Source organism: Sebastes fasciatus, chromosome 16, assembly GCF_043250625.1.
Source record: "Sebastes fasciatus isolate fSebFas1 chromosome 16, fSebFas1.pri, whole genome shotgun sequence".
NCBI lineage: Eukaryota > Metazoa > Chordata > Actinopteri > Perciformes > Sebastidae > Sebastes > Sebastes fasciatus.
This window is the reverse complement of record NC_133810.1, coordinates 27,350,531-27,371,470: the sequence shown is the minus strand read 5'-3', so window position 1 is coordinate 27,371,470 and position 20,940 is coordinate 27,350,531. Positions and strand designations below refer to the sequence as shown.

The window sequence follows — 20,940 nt, the reverse complement described above, 5'->3', positions numbered from 1 at the left end:
CAGTAGTGTGTGTCCGTTGGTGTACACTCCCAAAGTTTAAGCCCTTGTTCTACAGAAGAGACCAGGTCCTGCCTCAAGGCTCTTAATCAGGTAGTAAAGGGAGAAGGATCGCAGCGCACTGGAAAAATCAATATTTACCTTCTTCAGCTGGGAGCTCTGTGGGTGTCACACCACGCCGGTTGTAAAGGAATCGAATGGAGAGGCCGGAGAGAGTGGAGAGGGTGGGGGGGGTGGAGGGTGGAGGAGAGAGACAAAGAGCAGTTAATACATTTGATTAACTCGGTCTGACTCTGAGATGCATGCACACGCACAAATTACCCTGCAGAATCGTTCTGCTCAGTTATGATGATGAGGAAATGCTCAGAACAGCAACACTGTTGTATTATTACGGACTTGAATAAGTACCAATCCAAGTCCAGGACGTGTGGGTGTTTTAAATTCCACCGTCAGTATGTTTAGTGTAGCTTCGGGCCTACTGTATCGGCACATTGTCAACACTGATACCAAAATAACAAACAGCTTCATAAGACCAAGCCGAGGCCTTTGGTACCAGTATGATTGCTCATCTTCTGCTCTTGTAAAGGTTAACTGAAATCCCTGACGGTCTGACAGCCCATAAACGGTTTCAGATCACCTGTAAGATGGGACTCATGTTCTGTTGCGTCAGATCAAATGTCTTTGTAATTCAAATCCCATTTTCTATGCATGTCCACTCTTAATCTTGGAAGCTTTTATAAATCCTTCAGGGATGGAAGTGATTATTTTCATTATGATGGTCCATTGATGAATTTGCCCATTATTTTCTCTATTAATTGTTGGTCAATATTAAAAAATGTCCATCATGCACTCCCAAAGGCCATGTTGGCATATTCACATTGCTGACAAACTGTCCAAAACACAAAGACATTTAGTTTAATATCATAGAAGACAAAGAAAAACTGAAAATATTCATATTTGAGACTATAAACTGTGAATTTTTGGCAATTTTGCATAAAGAAATCACTGAAACGATTAATCGATTTTTGACTACTCGACTAATCTTCCAGGGTCCCATATTACTCAGTTAACTTCACTACTACCACTATTTAACTATGAACAGGTTATGTTGCTAAACATTTTATCATATGGTAGATACTGTACCAACAATATTTTTTTCTCAAAAAAATGTATTTAGATAATCTGCTAAATCCAAATCAGCAACAATTTTGATAATCAATTGTTTCAGTAATTTATCAAGCAAATGAGAATTACCACCAACCAGCCAAGTGGCAGTTTACATCCGTGTCTGTCCAAAATGTCATCACTTCATCATTAGATGTTTGTGTGAAATTGTCATAATTAGCATATGAATTCTTGAGTTATGGCCAAAAATCTGATTTGTGAGGTCACAGTGACCTTGACCTTTGACCACCAAATTCTTATTATTTCATCCTCGAGTCTAAGTGAATGTTTGTGTCAAATTTAAAGAAATTCCCTCCAGGTGTTCCTGAGATATCACGTTCACGAGAATGGACCGAACTGACAACCCGAACTTCTGATGAGTATTTTCCTTTTTTTAAATTCTCAACCAACGTTTCAATTAATTGAAAAAATAATTGAAAGATTAAACATTGAAAATAATCAATAGTTGGAGCCCTATCTGAAATTGCTTTTAGAATAAAGTTAACCCTTCTTAGATCGTCCTTAATCTGAACTGTGCTGATGTCATTGACATTCACGCTGCAGCCTCAGTCTCAGCGATCAGTGTGTGCATCACTATGTGGGGTAATAGGGATGTGTATTGGCAAGAATCTGGAAATACAATATGTATCATGATATAGAGGTAACAATTCAAAATACTGCAATATATTGCGATACTGTAAGCGAGGCGATATTTTTCAATTTTTTCAAATCTAATTTTAGGAAAAATGTCATATTTTAGAGACACACCACCATATGCATACAATCTTAGTAAAAAAGAAAGTCACAATAAACAGCTACTATGGGGACTAACATCATCACACATGAATATAATTGGGCTCATTGGATCCACAAGAGTCTCAATTTACAATGATACCCAATTTATGCAATTCCAAGACTGTTTAGGGACCCCAGTATGCAGAAATATTAAAATACATAATTTTAGAATAGGTAAAAATAACACTTTTGTACAACATGCAAAAAACTGCTTTGCTCTTGCCCAAAACTGCATGTGATCATCATAAAGTGGGCATGTCTGTAAAGGGGAGACTCGTGGGTACTCAGAGAACCCATTTTCATTCACATATCTCGAGGTCCGAGGTCAAAGAACCTCTTCTGAAAGTGGTCATGCCAGTTTTTCCCCGCCAAAATCTAGCAAGACTTTGGAGCGTTATTTAGCCTCCTTTTTGACATGCACCATGGTTGATACCAATGGATCCTTTAGGCTTTCTAGTTTCATATGATACCAGTATCTTCACTCTAGCTTTTTAAACTGAGCCCACTACAACCTCTGAAAGACAGAATAGCGGCCGGGTCCGTCATCGGGTCATTGGAGAATCCATACAGTATCGCAAAACATAACATCGCGATACTCATGTGTATCGATATTTTCTTTACACCCTTAGTGCGTGAGCTCCCACAAAAACAAACCCAAGAGTCCAAACATGTCGCCCTTTTCTTTCACATCAGCTTGTCATTTCTCATCTGTCATTTTGAAAAGAAAAGCTGCATTTTTTTGAGGCACGCTGCGCATCTAATCTGATTTGATTAGCGGAACACAACACCCACCACACATGAGTCACTGGTGTGAGTAGAAAACACATCAGTCATATTCTAAAAACATTTCAATGGACAAGTACTGTTGATCAGTGTCACCGCGATGAGACACAGGCGTGCTTAGTCACCGCGTTTGTCAGGTCCTCATCAAGTCCGACGCAAAGCAACGAACGAACAGCTCCGACGTAACCAACCACATCCATCACATCTGAAGAACTTGATGACCGATGATAACACACAGCTTCAAAAAGCTTGACTTTATGCATTTGTCTGCCATAAAAGTCTTTTTTCTGTCATCATTTCTTTCTGGAAAAGTTAGTTCTCTCCTTGAAGCAGTGGAAACCTCGTGTTTCCCGGCATGTTTTGACCAGACCGCTCTACACGAGTATCAAACGTGACCCTGTGGAGGGAGGGGGCTGGAAAGAGGAAGGGCCATGACGCGAGCCCGCAGCCTCCTTCCAAAAACAAAAACCTCGCAGCCACTCTCATTACACATGCCACCGGCGGAAAGAGAAATTATTTTACATCATTGCTCCTGGAATCGTTCCACGGCTTCAAAATGTGCTTTTCGGTGGTCAAAAGACAGCGAAAGCAATCTGGGATGAAAGAGGAGATGAAAAAGTTGTTTGATTTATTTCAGGTGGAAGAACTTTCCTAATTTGGTTTGTAATAAAACCAAGGGGAGCGAAACGGATTGCTACAGTACAAACAAGCTATTAAAGAACAGAGAAGTTCTTATACAGGCATTAAAGCGCAGAGCTTTGAGCCTCTAGTCAGACCTGCACATGATCTGCTGAATATTATTCATCTTGCATATTTTATTAGACAACAGCCTTCTTGGGGAGACTTATCCTTGTGCAGAGGCAGACTCTTGGCTCCATGAATGTCCATCTTCGGTCTGCGTAATAATAGCTGATTAGTCATTGTGAATAGCTTTTTTTTTTTAATCATTCTTTTTATTGTTTCCTTAAGAAAAATGGCTACAACTACAACAACCTAAACCAAATAAATAAAGTAATATGTACATAAAATAACAGATAGTAACTGTAAATAAAAAAAAAAAAGTATTCAAAAACAAGGGAGGAGAAAATGAAATGGGAATAATAAAAAGTAAAAATAACAAAAAAATTATATAAAAAATTATGTTTAAATAAATAAATAATAACAATTAAATATAAATAAATAATAATAAATAAATGAATAAAAATAAATTCACACACCAGATTCCCAGAATAGAATAATAATAGAATAGCTTTTCTAACTTGCTGACTGGACAAGGGAGGAGAAAAAAAATGGCATTAATAAAAAATAAGAAAAGAAAAAACAATTTTAATGTTTAAATAATAATAATAATAAATAAATATACGAGCTAAAATAGATTCATACACCAGATTCCAATAATATAATAATAATAGAACAGCTTTTCTAACTTGCTGTCTGGACAAGGGAGGAGAAACAAATGGTAATAATAAAAAATAAAAATAATTTAAAAAATAATAAAATGTTTAAATCAATAATAATAACAACAACAATAATAACAATAACAATAACAAGAATAAGAATAAGAATGCAATATAAATAAATGAAAATTAATTTGCACACCAGATTCCCAAAATAGAATAATAATCGAATCTCTTTTCTAACTTGCTGTCTGGAGAGTTTTCAGAGTTCAGGTTGGACACAGATGAACTCACGGGGGACTTTTGGCTGCACTCTGCCAGCACCAGCAGCAGCAGCAGCAGAAATGTGGAGAAGTGGGTTCTGCTGTTTTCCATGCTCCACCAGTCTGACATGAGTCTGTTTCCCCATTACTGTGCCTCCCTGGTTGTATAATGTTTTTATGGCAGACAGGCTGGCTACGACTCGAGTGCTGGAGACAAAGATGGACTCACTGAAAGGACAAGACAGGCCAAAGGGGAAAGAGGGAGGGAGAGAGGGAAAGGCCTGGAGGTGTTGAATGGGGTTCCCCGGCTTCCCTCTGCCAAGGATTCCCTCACAGTCATCTGGCCTGTGTCAACCCAAGGCTTGCCCAGGCACATTCCTGAGTACTGACTTCACCTCCCTCCGTCTCTCTCTCTTTCTCTTTCTCTCTCTCTCTCTCTCTCCGTGTCCCCACAGCACCTCTCCACCTCCCCCAGCCCTCCTCCCTCTCGGCCCAGACAATGAATAATAGAGCTTGTTTACTCGCAGCAGAAAAAGCGAGCAGCGGCGCAGCAGAGAGGGGAGACACTTCCTGGAGACAGTTGCCAACAACAGCAGGGAGCGGGTTTCTGGGTCCAGAGAGTCAGGAAGGAAAAGCAGGAAACCGGCCATGTATCTCTCTGCACTGCAAGCGATCTGCTGATAAAAGGAGCTCCTCTTCTCACTCTAGTCTGACGGAGTCCATTAACAAATTACAGCAACATCCCATCCGAGTGTGTTGGTTAAGCAGCCTGAAGAGTTCAGGCCCCTCTTGTGTAAACTACAAACACGAGAAAGTTTTCAGCAGTTACCATGGCGACTTGGCTCATGGAGGCTCCTTGAAAACGAGTAATGTGTCTGTCAAAATTTACCAAGAATAACTGTTATGCAATCAACGGGGCCTTGATGCAGCACGGTCTGACCGCAGGAATCAAAAAGCCCACACGTTCTGATGTGAAAGGGCTAATTTCTAGCCTCCGCAGGCTGCTAATACACAGTTAGCCTGAGTGGTATCATGCAGACAAGCAGACACACCTCCAAAGAAACAGCTACTGTAGCAGCCAGATGGTTAAAGCACCAGTAGGCGGAATATTTTTGGCATCATTGGGAAAAAATTCCATAAATAACCTTTCAGCATTTTGTAATTCAAGTGTTCTGAGAGAAAACTAGACTTCTGCACCTCCTCATGGCTCTGTTTTCAGGCTTTAGAAAGCCTAGCCCGTGACGGGAGACTTTGACCAATCACAGGTCATTTCAGAGAGAGAGCGTTCCTATTGGCTGTTCATTCAACGGGAGCAGCTGTCAATCACTCGCAAACTCTGATCAAACTGCAGCGCTGATCAAAAAATGTCTTGCGTAAAATGTTTTCAGAAACATCTTGTAGTGTACCGTTTAGCTGTAAAAATGAGAGAGTTTGCTCCGGCTGGTGGGCGGTGCTTGGTATTTCCTCACCTGATCTCAACATGGCCGTCGGATCACAAACTTTCTCCTTTTACAGCTAAACAGTACACTACAAGATGTTTCTGAAAACATTTGAGGCGAGAAATAAGCATTACAGTAACAGAATATTGATTCATATTTGATCAGCGCTGCCTAGTTTGACCATTTGATTGGAGTTTGCGAGTGAATGACAGCTGCTCAGAGACGGCAAGCCTCCAGCTCAGCTCTGATTGGTTGTTTTCCTCGTCTGTGAAATCTTGCAGATGCCATTAGGAGCACCGGAGGAAACATGATTTTTTTCAGATTAGCTGTCTCATGCACTACTGTCCGAACCGTTTTATAAAAATAACTTTTTTTAAATTATATTTGCTCGAATCTGCCTACTGCTGCTTTAAGTGTGAGCAGGGAGGCTTAGGTAGGAGGAAACAGTAGTAAGCATCAGTAAGTGGCTCCATCTCAAGGATCCCGCTCCATCCACTGACCATGAGAATTTAAAACAGGCCTATAAATAGCATGATGGAAACCCCTAATGACATAGTCTACTATAGCTTCCTATATCCGCTCACCCTCCTAATGTATTCTCTGGAAAACGAATGCATTAACCATATCAAGAGTGAACTTTAAATGTACCCCGTTCTCCTCCCCAACCTTATTATCTCTGCTATGCAGAAGGCTTCGCAGGTAACTGCAGAAGAGACGTCTGCAGCCCGCTGACAAAGTCAATGTTCCCTCCATTTTACATAAATGTCTGTTCAATGTCTGGAGGGCCTCCCTTCTCCGAGGAAGTCATACGCGACCGTGTCAAGTGGGTGAGTGTTAGCAGCAGCTATCTCTTGGAGCCCCGCCGACCTCTGAACGGCCACCCCGAGGAGCGGGAGCAGAGGAGGAAGTGGTAGCAACCAGTCACTAATCACTCCTCTGCAGCATAATGACATGCAGCTACTCTCCAGTCATTACAGGCCCGGAAACCTCTCGTACTGGATTAAAGCTGCTGCACTCAAACACGAGGATCCAACGAAACAAGACTAAAGCTGCGTTCACACTACGAGCACCACAGCAAGTCATTTTCAATGGAAGCCGGTGACGTGAAGCTACAAACTGATGCCCTGACACATGACGCGCTACAAATACATTTGAGCTGGTCTAAGGATACAACTAACAATTATTTCATTATCGATTAATCAGTGGATTATTTTCTCAATTAATCGATTAGTTGTTTGGTCTATAAAACCGCAGAAAAATTTTGATTTTGCAGCGTTTCCCAAATCCTGAAATGTCTTGTTTTGTAACTTTTAACTGAGGCTGATGGGAATGTCATTAGTTTTCAGGTATTTGGTAAAAATACCAAAGTACTGAATATCTGAAGGTTACAAGGTGGGTCACAAAAGTGGGTACAATACACCCTGAAGGGAACATTTCATGGCATTCCTTCCCTTAGCTGTGGAGATTTTTCACTAAAAACTATAAATGTTAACCTTATGGTTGCACTAGAAGAAAATGTAGGGATCACTAAAGTCAGTAGGAGACATCCTCTAGGAACCATAAATGTAGATAGATATTTCACAGGTCTGTGTCCGCCAACCAGTCAAGTTACAGTTTACAGTCATCACTTCATCATTTTATCCTGTTAAACATGTGTATGAAATTGTCATAATTAGCATACAAATTATTGAGTTATGGCCAAAAACGTGTCTTGTGAGGTCACAGTGACCTTAAACTCTGACCACCAAATTCTAAGTTCATCCTTGAGTCCGAGTGGACGTTTGTGCCAGATGTTATAAAATTCCCTCCAGGCGTTCTTGCGACATCGCTTTCACGAGAATGGGATGGACGTAAGGTCAGAGTGACCTTGACCTTTGACCACAAAAATCAGTTCTTCCTTGAGTTCAAGTGGACATTTGTGCCAAATTTGAAGAAATTCCTGCAGGCGTTCCTGAGACATCACGTTTTCATGGTAATTCATCCATTAATTATGACTGTATATATATTTCAGTCTGTACTAAACTGGTGGACCAACATTGCCATCCCTAGAGCCACATGGCCAAAAACAGTAACAAGAACATTCAACTACTAAAACAGTTTTTACAGCACCGCTGAGGAGCAGTTAATAGCTTGTTTAAAGGGCTGAAAGTAGAGACATTTTTTAACGTTTTGGTTGTATTAATAGTCAAATTATAGTGCTCCATATTTGTAAAAGAATCATATTTTTACTATACTTACAGTGCTCATTGAGTTATTTGGAAAATATTCCTACACTATATTTCCTTTGTTGCATTTGGGCCAACTTACAACTTATTACGCCACTGTATTTTTGACTTGACTTGTATATAGACGTTTTATTTTATTGTTGGTCATTGGTGCTCTTTATATATATTTATATAATATTTATATATAGCTATTTTATCACCACTTGTGTACATAACAGTTCTGTCAATTCCTTCCTTTTATTTGTCCAGCTTTGTTGTCCTTGTCCCTAGCTGTAATTTATTCTATCCCTATACAAGTACGTTTAGAGAGATGCATAAAACCTGAGTCAAAGCCCTTGTACAGTATGTACTTGGCAAATAAAGCTGATTCTGATCTATTCCATTAATATTCTACTTAATTTTATGCATTTTATTTCATTTCATCTAATTTTTTTAATCTAATTTGATTCTATCTTAATTGGATTTATTGTGTTTTTTATTGCTTAATGACATTCTAATGCTCAGCCTAGTATGAAACCTCTGTGTTGGAAATGTGCTATATAAATTAAGCTGCCTTGTCTTGCCTTGCCTACAATCTCATAAAAGGTTTGAGGTTCATTGCTACTAATTTTGTAATATTAAGTGAAATGGGATCGCAATGCAATAACAGTTTTAAACCACAGTAGATTTTCTCAGTTCACTGCGACAGGATGAGCCTCGAGCTTGCGGTTACATTTCCCGACTAACATTAGGGAAATGTTTAAAACCGGCTGACACATCCAGACTCCCAGGCCGAGATGACTTTAACTTTAGAATAGTGTCGCATACTCAAACAAAGAAAGGGAATATTCAGTGAAAGGCAAATAATGATATAACCATGCACAGGGGGAGAAAGACACAACTGGAGGAGAATATTGAGATATCCTGCTCAATACAATTATTCTAGCTGCTCTGTTTGATTAACTGATCAACCTGTAATTCTCTGCATGCTGGGGACACAGAGAGGAAATACTGTCAACTGTCAGAGCTGCACTGAGATAAGTCCTTTTGTGAGGCTCATCTCCGAAAGACTGTCGTGTCAGAAAAAGGAGAATTGGTTTCAAAGCGGAGATTTTATCGTTTCTAGCCAATTAAGACGGATTCAGCTCAATGGCTGCTGCGGTCGCCCATTGGCTGGGCTGTCTCTGACGTCATCGAGCTGTGGTCAGGGAAAAAGAGACTGGATTTTTCCTTGTGATGCAGCACAGGACAGCGCATGCTAGAATCAAACTGCAGCATCACTCTCAGGTCCGTCCTGAGAGTGCATGCGAGTGCCATGTATATTTTAGTTGCATATTTTTGGGGTTTTTCACGAACGGTATCTTGCTGAAAAGCCTGTTCTTAACTCTTGATATCAACACATTTTGGTCAACCTGATAAGGAAATTTAGAAACATTGCAGACCGTAGATTATCTGATCGTGACAGAGTGAGACTGCTGAGGATTCCCAAAGATAAGACATGTGTTTATGCATTTTTACTGCAGACATCTAGTCTCTAACTGCACACATACAGTATACTGCTTGTTGCATATTAGATTTAACCCCATGAGACTTTCAGAGGCTGTAGCAGGTTTGGTTTTAGAGTTAGAGTGAAGGTACGGATATCATATGAAACCTTAAAACGTAAGTGATCTTTTGGTCACCATGTCATATTAGCTTGTCAGGAAGGAGGCTAATTAATGCTCCAAACTTAGGCTACATTTTGGTGAGGAAAAACTGGCATGACCATCTTGAAAGGGGTCCCCTTGACCTCTGACCTCAAGATATGTGAATGAAAAACGATTCTCCCACTTTATGATAATCACTTGCTAGAGTGAATATGCTGGTATCAAATGAAACTAGAAAACCTCAGGATTCCATTGGTACCAACAGGTCATACATGCATGTCAAGAAAGAGGCTAAATAACGCTCAAATTACGCTAGATTTGGCGAGGAAAAACTGGCATGGCTGTTTTCAAAGGGGTCCCTTGACCTCTGACCTCAAGATATGTGAATGAGAATAGGTTCTATGGGTACCCACGAGTCTCCCCTTTACAGACATGCCCACTCATGCCCAGTTTTTTAAATGCAGTATAAATGTAACCTCTAGGATAATCACAGCCTCATTAAATTTTACAACCATAAACTAGAGACCTAGAGCATTCAGAGTCTGGATGGCTTTCCTAGGTAGATTGACAATAACGGGGTTTATGAGCAGTTTCCAGAACAGAAGTGCTCGCCATCCAATCGCTGGAAAATGCAATTCTTGCAGAAATCTCCAAATGTCAAAACATTTTTGAAACCAAATCACAGCATGGCTTTTTCTATGGTGTTCCTCAAGGTTTTGGTGTCTTAATCTGGTATTTTGGAGGGATTATTGATCATTTTTAGCAATTCTTGAGTGGCAAACAATTGTTAAATTTAGCACCAAATCTGTGTAACAAATGGCATCAACCCAAAAGTTGCTGCAACTGCTGGTTAATTAATTAACTAATTAATTAATGTTTATTTCAGATTTATGACTAGAACAACTTGACACACAGGGCTGCATCTCAAATTGATCTTCAGGTTCTCAGCTTTCAGATGATGTACACTACTACTATGTGACATCTACTGTTGACCTGCTATCTCCCCCTAAAGACCCCGTGTATCCCCCTGAAAAAGACAAAAACGGGTCTATTGTGGGTCTCAGAGGGTTAAATAAACACTCCTAAGCACACCAAAGAAGCGCCTTGTTCCACATTTTAGCAGTTACAGTATGATGAGTTACAGAGGAAAAGGGAAAGGGCCTGTCAACTGAGCAGGACACGCATGAGGTGATTAGCACAGAGCTCGTATCTCGTCGGGGCTCGAAGCTTCCTCTTTAAGGTCACAGCTGTGCGAAGAACCATGTTTTGAGCATCAGGCTACTGAGGACGATGGCACCCGGCCATCCAGTAGTCAATCGGAGACGCCGAATGCTGTGAAAAATAGTCAGCGATCCCCCGAACGGCAGACTGAAATAATATCTGTGTTAACAGCGTGCTATTTATAGGGTTTATTCTAGGTTTAGAAACCAGAGCGACACTTCTAACCAATCAAATGCCTGGTAGAGTACAACTTTACCAATCTAAAAAAAATTACACATACACCCACAAATATGTCACTGTAAAGGATGGTGTGACTTTCATAACCTACACTTACACCATAGAGAATTTAATTCCTCTTTGATGTGCCAAAATTATAATAAAGGATAAGTCTGGTGGTATTCTATATAAACCCATGAAAAGATCAAAACCTACAACGAACTGATCCGACCAACGAGTATTGTGTGTAGCTAAAGCCTGATATAGCTTATCCCTCTGTGCCATAGAGCTCCATCGTTGTCCAAAAACTATTAAAAACACATCAGTGTCGCACTGGGTGACATGTTCCATTATTACGACCAACCAGGGCACTGGGGTTTATTTTTAATTAATTCCATATACACTGTCCTGCAACTGTAAATACTCACTAGAGCACCAAATCCACAGCTGAAAATAGTCCCCAATAAATGCACCATTTGCTCCAGTTTGAGTAACGGTTGCTCAAAACCACAGTGCCCAGCTGTTTTATTAAACTATTTAGCCTTTAAAACATTAAAGTATATATTTATGAGCTGTTTTGAAAGATTTACATCTTCAGTAGGAACAAATGTGCTGGAGGCTAAGTGCCACAGGCAGTGTGGGGAAGTTTGAAAGTGTTGAGACAGATTTTCCTTTTGGTCTATTTATGGGATTTGTTGACAATAACAGAAATACAGAATATCCCCATTCTTATTCTTTAAGTCCTCAGAGGCTTGATATCTTGAACTTTGCAATATTGGCTTAAAAAGGTGAATTACTCTGGAGTGGAGTTTTATTATAAGTTCTCTGCATGGTAGTATTATCAGGCATGAATTATTTTAAAGTTAAAATCACAATTTCATTTTTCACAATTCTTCTTATTTAACATTTTAATGGTTTCTTTGTCTGGGAAGAACCTCGGAACAAGAGGAGGGACTGGTCTGAAGAGTTGAAGAAAAATTATCTTGAGGTGTCACAAATTCTGTATCTTTTAAAAACTAATGAAAGGCAGGGGATGCTATCATGGTGGCTGAAGAAGGTGGAAATAGTTAAAAAATGTATGTATGGAAGTAAATCACAAATATTGGCATTTGTTATTTTGTAATGAATGTATATTATTTATTATTATTATTATTATTTAACATTTTTTATTTATTATAATTATTTTATTTTATATATTTATTTATTTCTAATTATTATTATTATTATTATTATTTTTCACATCCCTTGTGTTTGAATACTTTGTAATTTACAGTTACTATCTGTTATTATATTATATTTATTATGGTTTAGGTTGTTGTAGTCATTTGTCAATAAAAAACTACAATAGAAATAAATATTTGGCTTTAGGACAAGTTAAAGTATTCACTATGACATAATGAATTAATCAACAACATATTAAATGGTATTCATGTCTCTTCATGTCATTTTCTGTTTTGACACTGTGGTTCATTGTTTTCCTGTTGGCTAAACCTGTCCCGCTGAAGCAGAACAGGTTTACACATCACGTTCAAACACATGACTTTCCTAGTATGTACTTATTTTTTTCTTGACACAACAACACAACTTGACTTTCCATGCAGCTCATTATACTGTACACACAGCTTATAGCTTTCTAAATGCATGTAGATGTTGACTTTGGGGTATGCCCCCGAGGGGTCAGACACATACTGTGTACACTACAACATACGCTCGGAGTGCACACAAAGCCCACTCCTTGAAACACAAACACCTTTGAGCACACACATCTCTTCGGTGGAGCGGCGCCGTGGTGCGTCTGGGCAGCGCGTTAAGAGCCCGGCGGTAACTCAACTTCATCTTACCATAAGGGCATGATGATGGTGACTGGCAGATGCAGAGGTGGGAGGGAAGGAGGCAAGACAAGTGACAAGCTAGAACAGGATCACAGCTCCTTTGAAGGCGGCTGGGCAGACGCACACACTGAGCCCACTAGAACAGGGAAGTGACTCAACACCCCAAGGACTTCAAATTACTTTTCTACAACTTAACTCTCCTTTTTTCAGCCCACACAGCTCCGACACTGTTACCGCAATTTAACTCTCAACTGGACCATTTTGCGACAGTCAAAGCGGAGGCCGACGAACCCCTGATTGAGGAGTGTGCTGCAATGTGCAACCTGTGTGTCGTGTGAAGGAGGAGGAGGAGGAGCAGGAAACGGCTCTCGTATTTCAAACGGAGGAGCGAGTAAGTCAGGGTGCTTTCATGTCAAGTTGCCGAACAGGAAGAGAAACAACGCTGAGTGAGATCCCACTAGAGGAAGTAGTAATTATTATCCGTGGTAGAAACCGGAGTGAAGAAAGTGCGGTAATTTACCAAAGATGGCATCACCTAATAATCACCATCGGCAACGTCAGACGCCCTTGGGATTCACTTCAGCGGCAGAAAACAAAACACATTTTTGGTGCCACGGGGGTTGTTGCATTTCCACTTTTAGAAAATCAAGCTCACACATTGTTTAAGAATCGAATCAATCAAATAATTAAAATGACTCATTGTCTATGAGATCAACAGCATAGCTTGTGTGCAGAGCGCACTAACCAACAGATGAAGAGGCGGATATGGGCAGATCGGCTTTGATATTGCTGAAAGCCCACGTATGCATCTAACATTGGACATTGCATCATGATGGTGCAATGACATGCATCATCGCCAGGCTGTTTTACCTGAATGTGTTCCTCTCCCGAAAGGAGTGTCAAAGGATAGTTCCACAACCAAGATCAATCTAGAAGGCTCTTCACCCATTTGTGTCCCAAGACTATTTTTAGTATGATGAAGAAAAATGCCACAACATTTATTCCGATTGGTCAAAAGTCTTGAAATTTGGTGTAGACATCCTTTGGGCGAGTATCTAACAGTACAACTATCACATGAAAAATAACACTTTTCTTAATAGTAGGGCTGTCAAAGTTAAAGCGTTAATAGCGCGTGAAAGCAAATTAATTTTAACGCCACTAATTTCTTTAACACATTAATGCAACTTGCGATTTTTAGGTTGTAGCGGGCTCAGTTTTAAAGCTGGAGTGAAGATACTGGCATCATACCTAGAAACTAGAAAACCTAAGGAACCCATTGGTACAAACCATGTCATACTAGTTTCACTTGTTTTGAAGGAGGTGAAATAATGCTCCAAACTTGCACTAGATTTTGTTAAGGAAAAAATGTCATGGTCCAACTTCAAAGGGGTGCCTTGACCCCTGACCTCAAGATATGTGAATGTAAATGGGTTCTATGGGTACCCACGAGTCTCCCCTTTACAGACATGCCCACTTTATGATAATCACATGCAGTTTTGTGGGGAAATCATAGTCAAGTCAGCACACTGACACACTGATAGCTGTTGGGCTGCAGTTTGCCATGTCATGATTTGAGCATATTCTTATGCTAAATGCAGTACCTTTGAGGGTTTCTGTACAATATTTGTCATTGTTTTGTGTTGTTAATTGATTTCCAATAATAAATATATACATACATTTGCATGAAGCAGCATATTTACCCACTCCCATGTTGATAAGAGCATTAAATACTTTCTGCATTTTGAACAGATAAAGAATGTACGATTAATTTGCAATTAATCGCAATTAACTATCTTAATCGATTAACAGCCCTAATTAATAGTCAAAGTCAGGATATTTGAAAAATGAGGAAAGATGCTAACATTGTGTTTATTAAATGTTTTCCATATGAAATATGTTTTACACTGCATGTGTGTGTGTGTGTGTATATCTTTATTATTCAACTTGTTATGAGTTCATAGATACCAAACTCCTTGTAGTGTCTGAGATACAGCCATTTCCTTATCATACTATATTTAGTATTTGGGCATATTGGACTACTGTTTTTTCCTAAAATATAGTGGAGTCTATTGCTAAAAAGTAAAAAAGATAAGTGAAACTCACTCTTCAGTCAAACGGTTTGACCAGTTTTGAAAATGTCTTTATGCTTAGTCAAGCCCAGAGAACACTTCCACTGAAGGAAATTAAAAATGTAAGCTGCGGGCACAAGTGGGTTAAATAAAAGTGATTTATTTAACATGCTTTGATTAATAATGCCTCTTAATTATTAACTATCCTTTAATATTTTAAAGTCGGAATAAGCTTTGACTGTGTCATTTGTGAGAACATAAAGCAGATAAGTCTCTGAAATCAATAAAAAGAACACCCTCCTGTGAAAAAGCCCTTCTTCCCCGGGCACTCCCTCACCTGTTCGTCGGCCTCAAGGTCAACTTCTCCTCCAAAAAACGTTGATTGCTCAGTAGGACAATATGTCCTTTCTAACAGTGAAGGGACTGCGCCTTTGAAATTGGGGTTGCGAGTGCACGTGACACAATCATCGAACAGCGCAAGCTGGAACAGCACAAACATTCTTGGAGCACCCACACACACACACCCACACACACACCTACACACGCACACACACACACAGAGACAGAAGCCTGGGACTTCCTCCACTACATCAGAACCAACTATTTTACAATCAAAGTGATAAACTGTCTTGTAAATTGAGGTGCTTGTAGTTCTCAACAGTAAATTAGTAATGTCTGTAGGGTGTGTTTGTGTGTGTGTGTGTGTGTGTGTGTGTGTGTGTGAATGACGTTCAGCTGCTAGTGGACCAGAAACGAAAGGTGTGAATAAAAGGTCAGCCGCCTCCTCTTCTCTGCAGCGCAGACCGCTTTGTAGAAAAGACTGTCCAGATGTGGCGGCTAAGCTAATTTTCCAACATCTCAGAGAGGGATCAGAAACTCTGATGCTGCTCAGTGGGGTTTTTAAAGTCGCAGCACATGAAAGCTGCCGACACAAAGCCTAAACGGCGCTCACCTGTCTTTACTTACAGTGTGGCATTGAAAGGCAAACATGTTATGTGCTCTCCTGCAACTATAAGAATCACAAAATGCAAGAATCTATACCATACAGAACCAGGTCAAATAATCTGAGACAAGAGTGCTGGAGCTTTAGCCATTCATAACCCCTATACGTTCTACCCTCAAGTCAAAAGTAGATGTCACATAGAAGTGGTGTATATCATCTAAAAGCTGGGAACATGAAGATTAATTTGAGATGCAGCTCAGCACTGTCTGTCAAGTTGTTCTAGCCATCAATCAGAAATTAAAAAAATAATTAATTAATAAATTAATTAAAATAAATAAATAGAGAAAGTGTATAAGAGCTTAGAATATTATGATAGAAGTATATGATTGTCATTCCCATGCTCTATTATGTCTCATAAGTTGTTGAAGCAATTTTTGGGTTGATACCATTTGTTACTCAGATTTGGTGCTAATTTTAACCATGTTTTACCACTTGAGAATTAATAAAAATGATCAATAATTCCTCCAAAATACCACATTAAGACACCAAGACCTTGAGGAACACCATAGAAACAACCATGTTGCGATCTGGTATCAAAAACGTTTGACATTGGAGGATTTTGCGATTGGATGTCGAGCACTCCGGAAACTGCTCATAAACCCCCTTATTTTCAATCTACCTAGGAAAGCCATCCATCCTCTGAATGCTCTAGGTCTCTAGTTTGTGGCTGTAAAGTTTCACAAGGCTGTGATTATCCAAGAGGTCACCACAGGTCATTTTATACAGTGAGGTCAAATTTTAAAAAATGGTCTCACTACAATGAAATGGCTACTATGGGGACTAACATCATCACACATGAATACAGTTGGGCTCATTGGATCCACAAGAGTCTCAGCTTTACAGTGATACCCAATTCATGTTATTCTAAGACTATTTTGGGACCCCAATATGCAGAAATATTCAAATACAACATTTTAGAATAGGCGAAAATAACACATTTTTACCCCAAACTGCATGTGATTATCATAAAGTGGGCATGTCTGTAAAGGGGAGACTCGTGGGTACCCATAGAACACTTTTTCAATAACATATCTTGAGGTCAGAGGTCAAAAGACCCCTGTGGAATTCACCATGCCATGACGTTTAAAAACTGAGCTATAAGCTCTGAAAGACAGAATAGCGGTGTTAAGGGTTAAAGAGAATTGAATGAGACAGCTCAGCTTTAAGTTTGAATGGATGATGTATACATGTATACTAAGAACCAGGCCCAAACATCTGACCTCACCACCGCGTTTTCAACTTCCAAGTTATCTACAGAAGTAATGAGGCGAGACACGCTCATCATGTTTTAATTGTGGTGTTGAGGGGGGCAGCCAACGGTTAACAGACACGTCTCAGATGTTTCTAGAAACCAGCAGTGGCTTAAACCCCCTCATCCATCCCAGATATCCGGAGGCCGATTGAGCGTGTTAAACCTCTCCGGCCCCGCGGATCTGCATGTCTTAGAGCAGCGCGATGATGTGTGAAATCACGGCACATCATGCCCTTTATTTGCCTTATCATGCCCAAACTGAGACGTACACTGACTTAATGTGACGCACAGTTGAGATCTTGTTTGTGGACATGTTGATTTAGGTTAATGATCCTGCTGGTAATGACATCCTGCTAACTATGCCTCAGAGTGAGACATTGTGCATGTATGCCAGCGGGAGAGAGGTAAGCATACCACCCGCGAACGGACGCTCCCTGGAACAAAACACAAGGTCTGCGGTTTGCGAGCAGAGGGGAAGGAGCCGTTTAGCAGCCGTGCATCACTCTGCCATGACATGTGCTAAAATAGTAAACAGACCCAATTTAATGCAGTTTCTTCCCTTCTTTTTTGGGCTCGTTGGAGGAGCAGCTAGAGTGGATAAGCCCTGTAGAGAAAGCCCCAAAAGGCTAAAAAAAAAGGGCATTCCCTCCCTCAAGCATGCAATCTGTAATGCGCTCTCACACAAGGCAGGAAGTTCACAGCTAAAAGCGAAAGAGATGTTATCTGTGGCAAGACGTTGCTCTTTTTCCATGAAGTCATCACAGGCCCCTGGGTAGAGTGGCTGGCTGCAACAAAAGGGCTACTGTTTGACTGGCACAATGTGCCGCTCTGCTCCACAGCTTGGCCACACATGCAAATGACAGGCCGGGAGGGGAAAGGTGTGGTGATGTCAGGTGGTCTGAGACCAGCTCCAAAATACTCGGAGAGCACCAGCAGAGAAATGATGATGAAGGCTTCACCAATTTAAAAAAATTTTTTTGTGATGGTCAGCATGAAAGCAATTTGTATGTAATCCATGTAATTGTGAACCAGGAACTATAGAGAGCAGCGAACGCCGCGTAGGGAGGAGGTCGGGGTGGAGGGGTTAGTCAAAAAACGCAGGAGACCGATGTTTGTGTCTTGTGTGAAACCAAAAGTCAGAGTTGATTTATTTGTCACCTAACTTCCTTACTAAAGTTACGCCACTTCCGGTGTTATTTTAACCCAAACCACGATCTTTTCCTAAACCTAACTAAGTCGTTTTTGTCGCGTAACTTTCATACTTAAGTTACAGCCCTTCCAGAGTTATTTTAGCCCAAAGCGCAATCTTTTTCCTAAAGCCAATAAAGTCATTTTTGTCACATAACTTCTGTACCTAAGTTACAGCTCTTCTGGAGTTATTTTAACCCAAACTGCGATCTTTTCCTAAACCTATACAAGTAGTTTGTTGCCAGAGCCTTACCAAGTCAATCTATTCCTAAACCAAACTAAGTAGTTTTATTTTGAAAAGACTGGGGCGGAAATTGACACGTGCGTGATGTGTTGCATGAACATTGGTGACTATTTCACAAACTGCCATGAGACTGTGTTGTATATTTTCACCTGAAACACACCTGATGAACAGTAACTTTACTTTATACTATATACGATACTATTTTGACAACAGAGGTTATTTCTTTGTGATTTTTTTTACCACCCTTATGCATCTACTTCCCCCCTGTTATCTTGTAACTGGAGCTGGAAAGTATCTGCCATGTGGAGGGAACAACTGTTGAAAGTGAAAACAGGTTGTACAAGATTCTCTGTTTCATTATATCTTCACCGCCTCATCCTCCTTCCACTCCAGCAGCCTGAGCCAGACTGCTCTGCACTTCCTGATCTCTGCATGCATGACAGCCAGAGATGTATGTCACAGAATATACTTAGTCAGAGGGGGGGCTGCAGGTCTGTTTTCCTACCAGAATAAAACTGTCTTTATTCCACTTATATAGTTTCAAACAAAATATTGCATGAGGTGACCTCTGGGGACGAGCTGAATGAAAACATGAATTAATTGATTTCTAATTTAATGACTTTATTTGTGCTGATATTTCCCCCTTGCAGATGTGTATCTATGTGTCAACTTTAACTGGTGTGATGTGCAGTGAATGGTTTCAACACATGCATGTGTGCATCAATGATTTCCACTGTGCGCACACCGGGAAATAGATTGTTTTATATTTTTACGCGCAACAAATAACTGCAGCAGTTGGGTTTCCTGGCAATTGAATGCTGATATGTAGGCTGTAAAAACGCACCAGCTATGAGCTGAAAGATGAAACACACATATATATATATTTAAATGAACTAACTCACCGTTGGGTCCATATTTCTCCACGTTGGTTTTGACCTGCTCCAGAGTCAGACCAGTGTTCTCGTTCACGCCGAAGTTCTCTAAAACTTCAGTCGCAGATTTAGTGTGCGCATTCTCCATGTTGGCGGACTGGAGCTGGTTTTAGATGATCAGATCGAGATGCATGTAGTTGAGCAACATGTATTGAGTCAGTCGGAGGGTGAAACAGCAGTAATGTCCACCGATGCACGGTGAGGTGTCTGTCTGTCTGTCTGCTCCGTCACCTGTCCACCCTGAAGAAAAGATCCTCGGTAGAGACGCTGTCGTCGCTCTGCCGGTCGTCTGCTGCTGCTGCTGCTGCTGCTACTTCATCTCCATCTGAAGGTGTGCTGTCTGCTGTGTGTTGTGTGCGTGCCGGAGTGCACCGCCTCCTCGCGCGCTGAGCACTGCCCTCCTGCGCTCCTATTGGCTGCGCTGCACCTGAGCCTCGCTGCGACCACTTCAAACCAGCTGCCTTCTTTACAACAGGATGCATGCAGCAGCAGCAGAAGCTCAGCTCGCACTGCTCGTGTTTGTTACACTTGTTGTGTAGGTAATGCTGTCACGTGACGTCATTTTATTGCTCCTTAAGCTATAGGGGGACTTATTATCTCTCTCTGCTTGTATAGACTTCAACTCTAGTGCGCATCAGCGCCCCTGGAGCTGAAGGGCACACAATGCCTTGCTCAAGGACACCATTAAAGCAGCAGTAGGCAGAATGTTTTGGGCATAATTGGGCAAAGAATTCCTTAATAACCTTTCAGCACATTGTAATTCAAGTGTTCTGAGAGACTTCTGCTCCTCCTCATGGCTCTGTTTTCAGGCTTTAGAACATCTAGCCCGTGACGGGAGACTTTGGCCAATCATCATTTCAGAGAGAGAGCATTCCTATTGGCTGTTCATTCAAGAGAGGCAGTGAACTCGTGAACTCCGATCAAGCGGTCAAACTAGGCAGCGCTGATCAAATATGGATCAATATTCTGTTACTGTAATGCCTATTTCTTGCATACAATATTTTCATACATCTTGTAGTGTACTGTTTAGCTGTAAAATGAGAAAGTTTGTGACCCGGCCGCCGTCTTGAGATCAGTTTAGGAAATACCGCCCACAAGCCGGAGCAAACTTTCTCATTTTACAGCTAAACAGTACACTACAAAATTGTTCTGATAACATTTGAGGCGAGATATAGACATTACAGTAACAGAATATTGATTCATATTTGATCAGCGCTGCCTAGTTTGACCGTTTGATCGGAGTTCGCAAGCCAATATGAACACTTGCTCTCTGAAATGACCTGTGATTGGCCAAA

At 40.6% G+C, this 20,940-nt stretch overlaps 1 protein-coding gene across 3 annotated transcripts in view; it reads right to left on the bottom strand.

The window, feature by feature from the left end:
- Positions 1 to 19,972, bottom strand: part of atp2a3 (ATPase sarcoplasmic/endoplasmic reticulum Ca2+ transporting 3) — a 58,642-nt gene extending 38,670 nt beyond the window's left edge. For all 3 annotated transcript variants that reach the window (XM_074612074.1, XM_074612076.1, XM_074612075.1), the window contains exons 1-2: positions 19,616 to 19,972; positions 139 to 156 (exon numbers count right to left, since the gene is read on the bottom strand). In XM_074612074.1, the coding sequence (XP_074468175.1) occupies positions 139 to 156; positions 19,616 to 19,733 (136 nt within the window). In that variant the 5' untranslated portion in view covers positions 19,734 to 19,972. The remainder of the gene's footprint in view (positions 1 to 138; positions 157 to 19,615) is intronic.
- Positions 19,973 to 20,940: the final 968 nt, after the last annotated feature.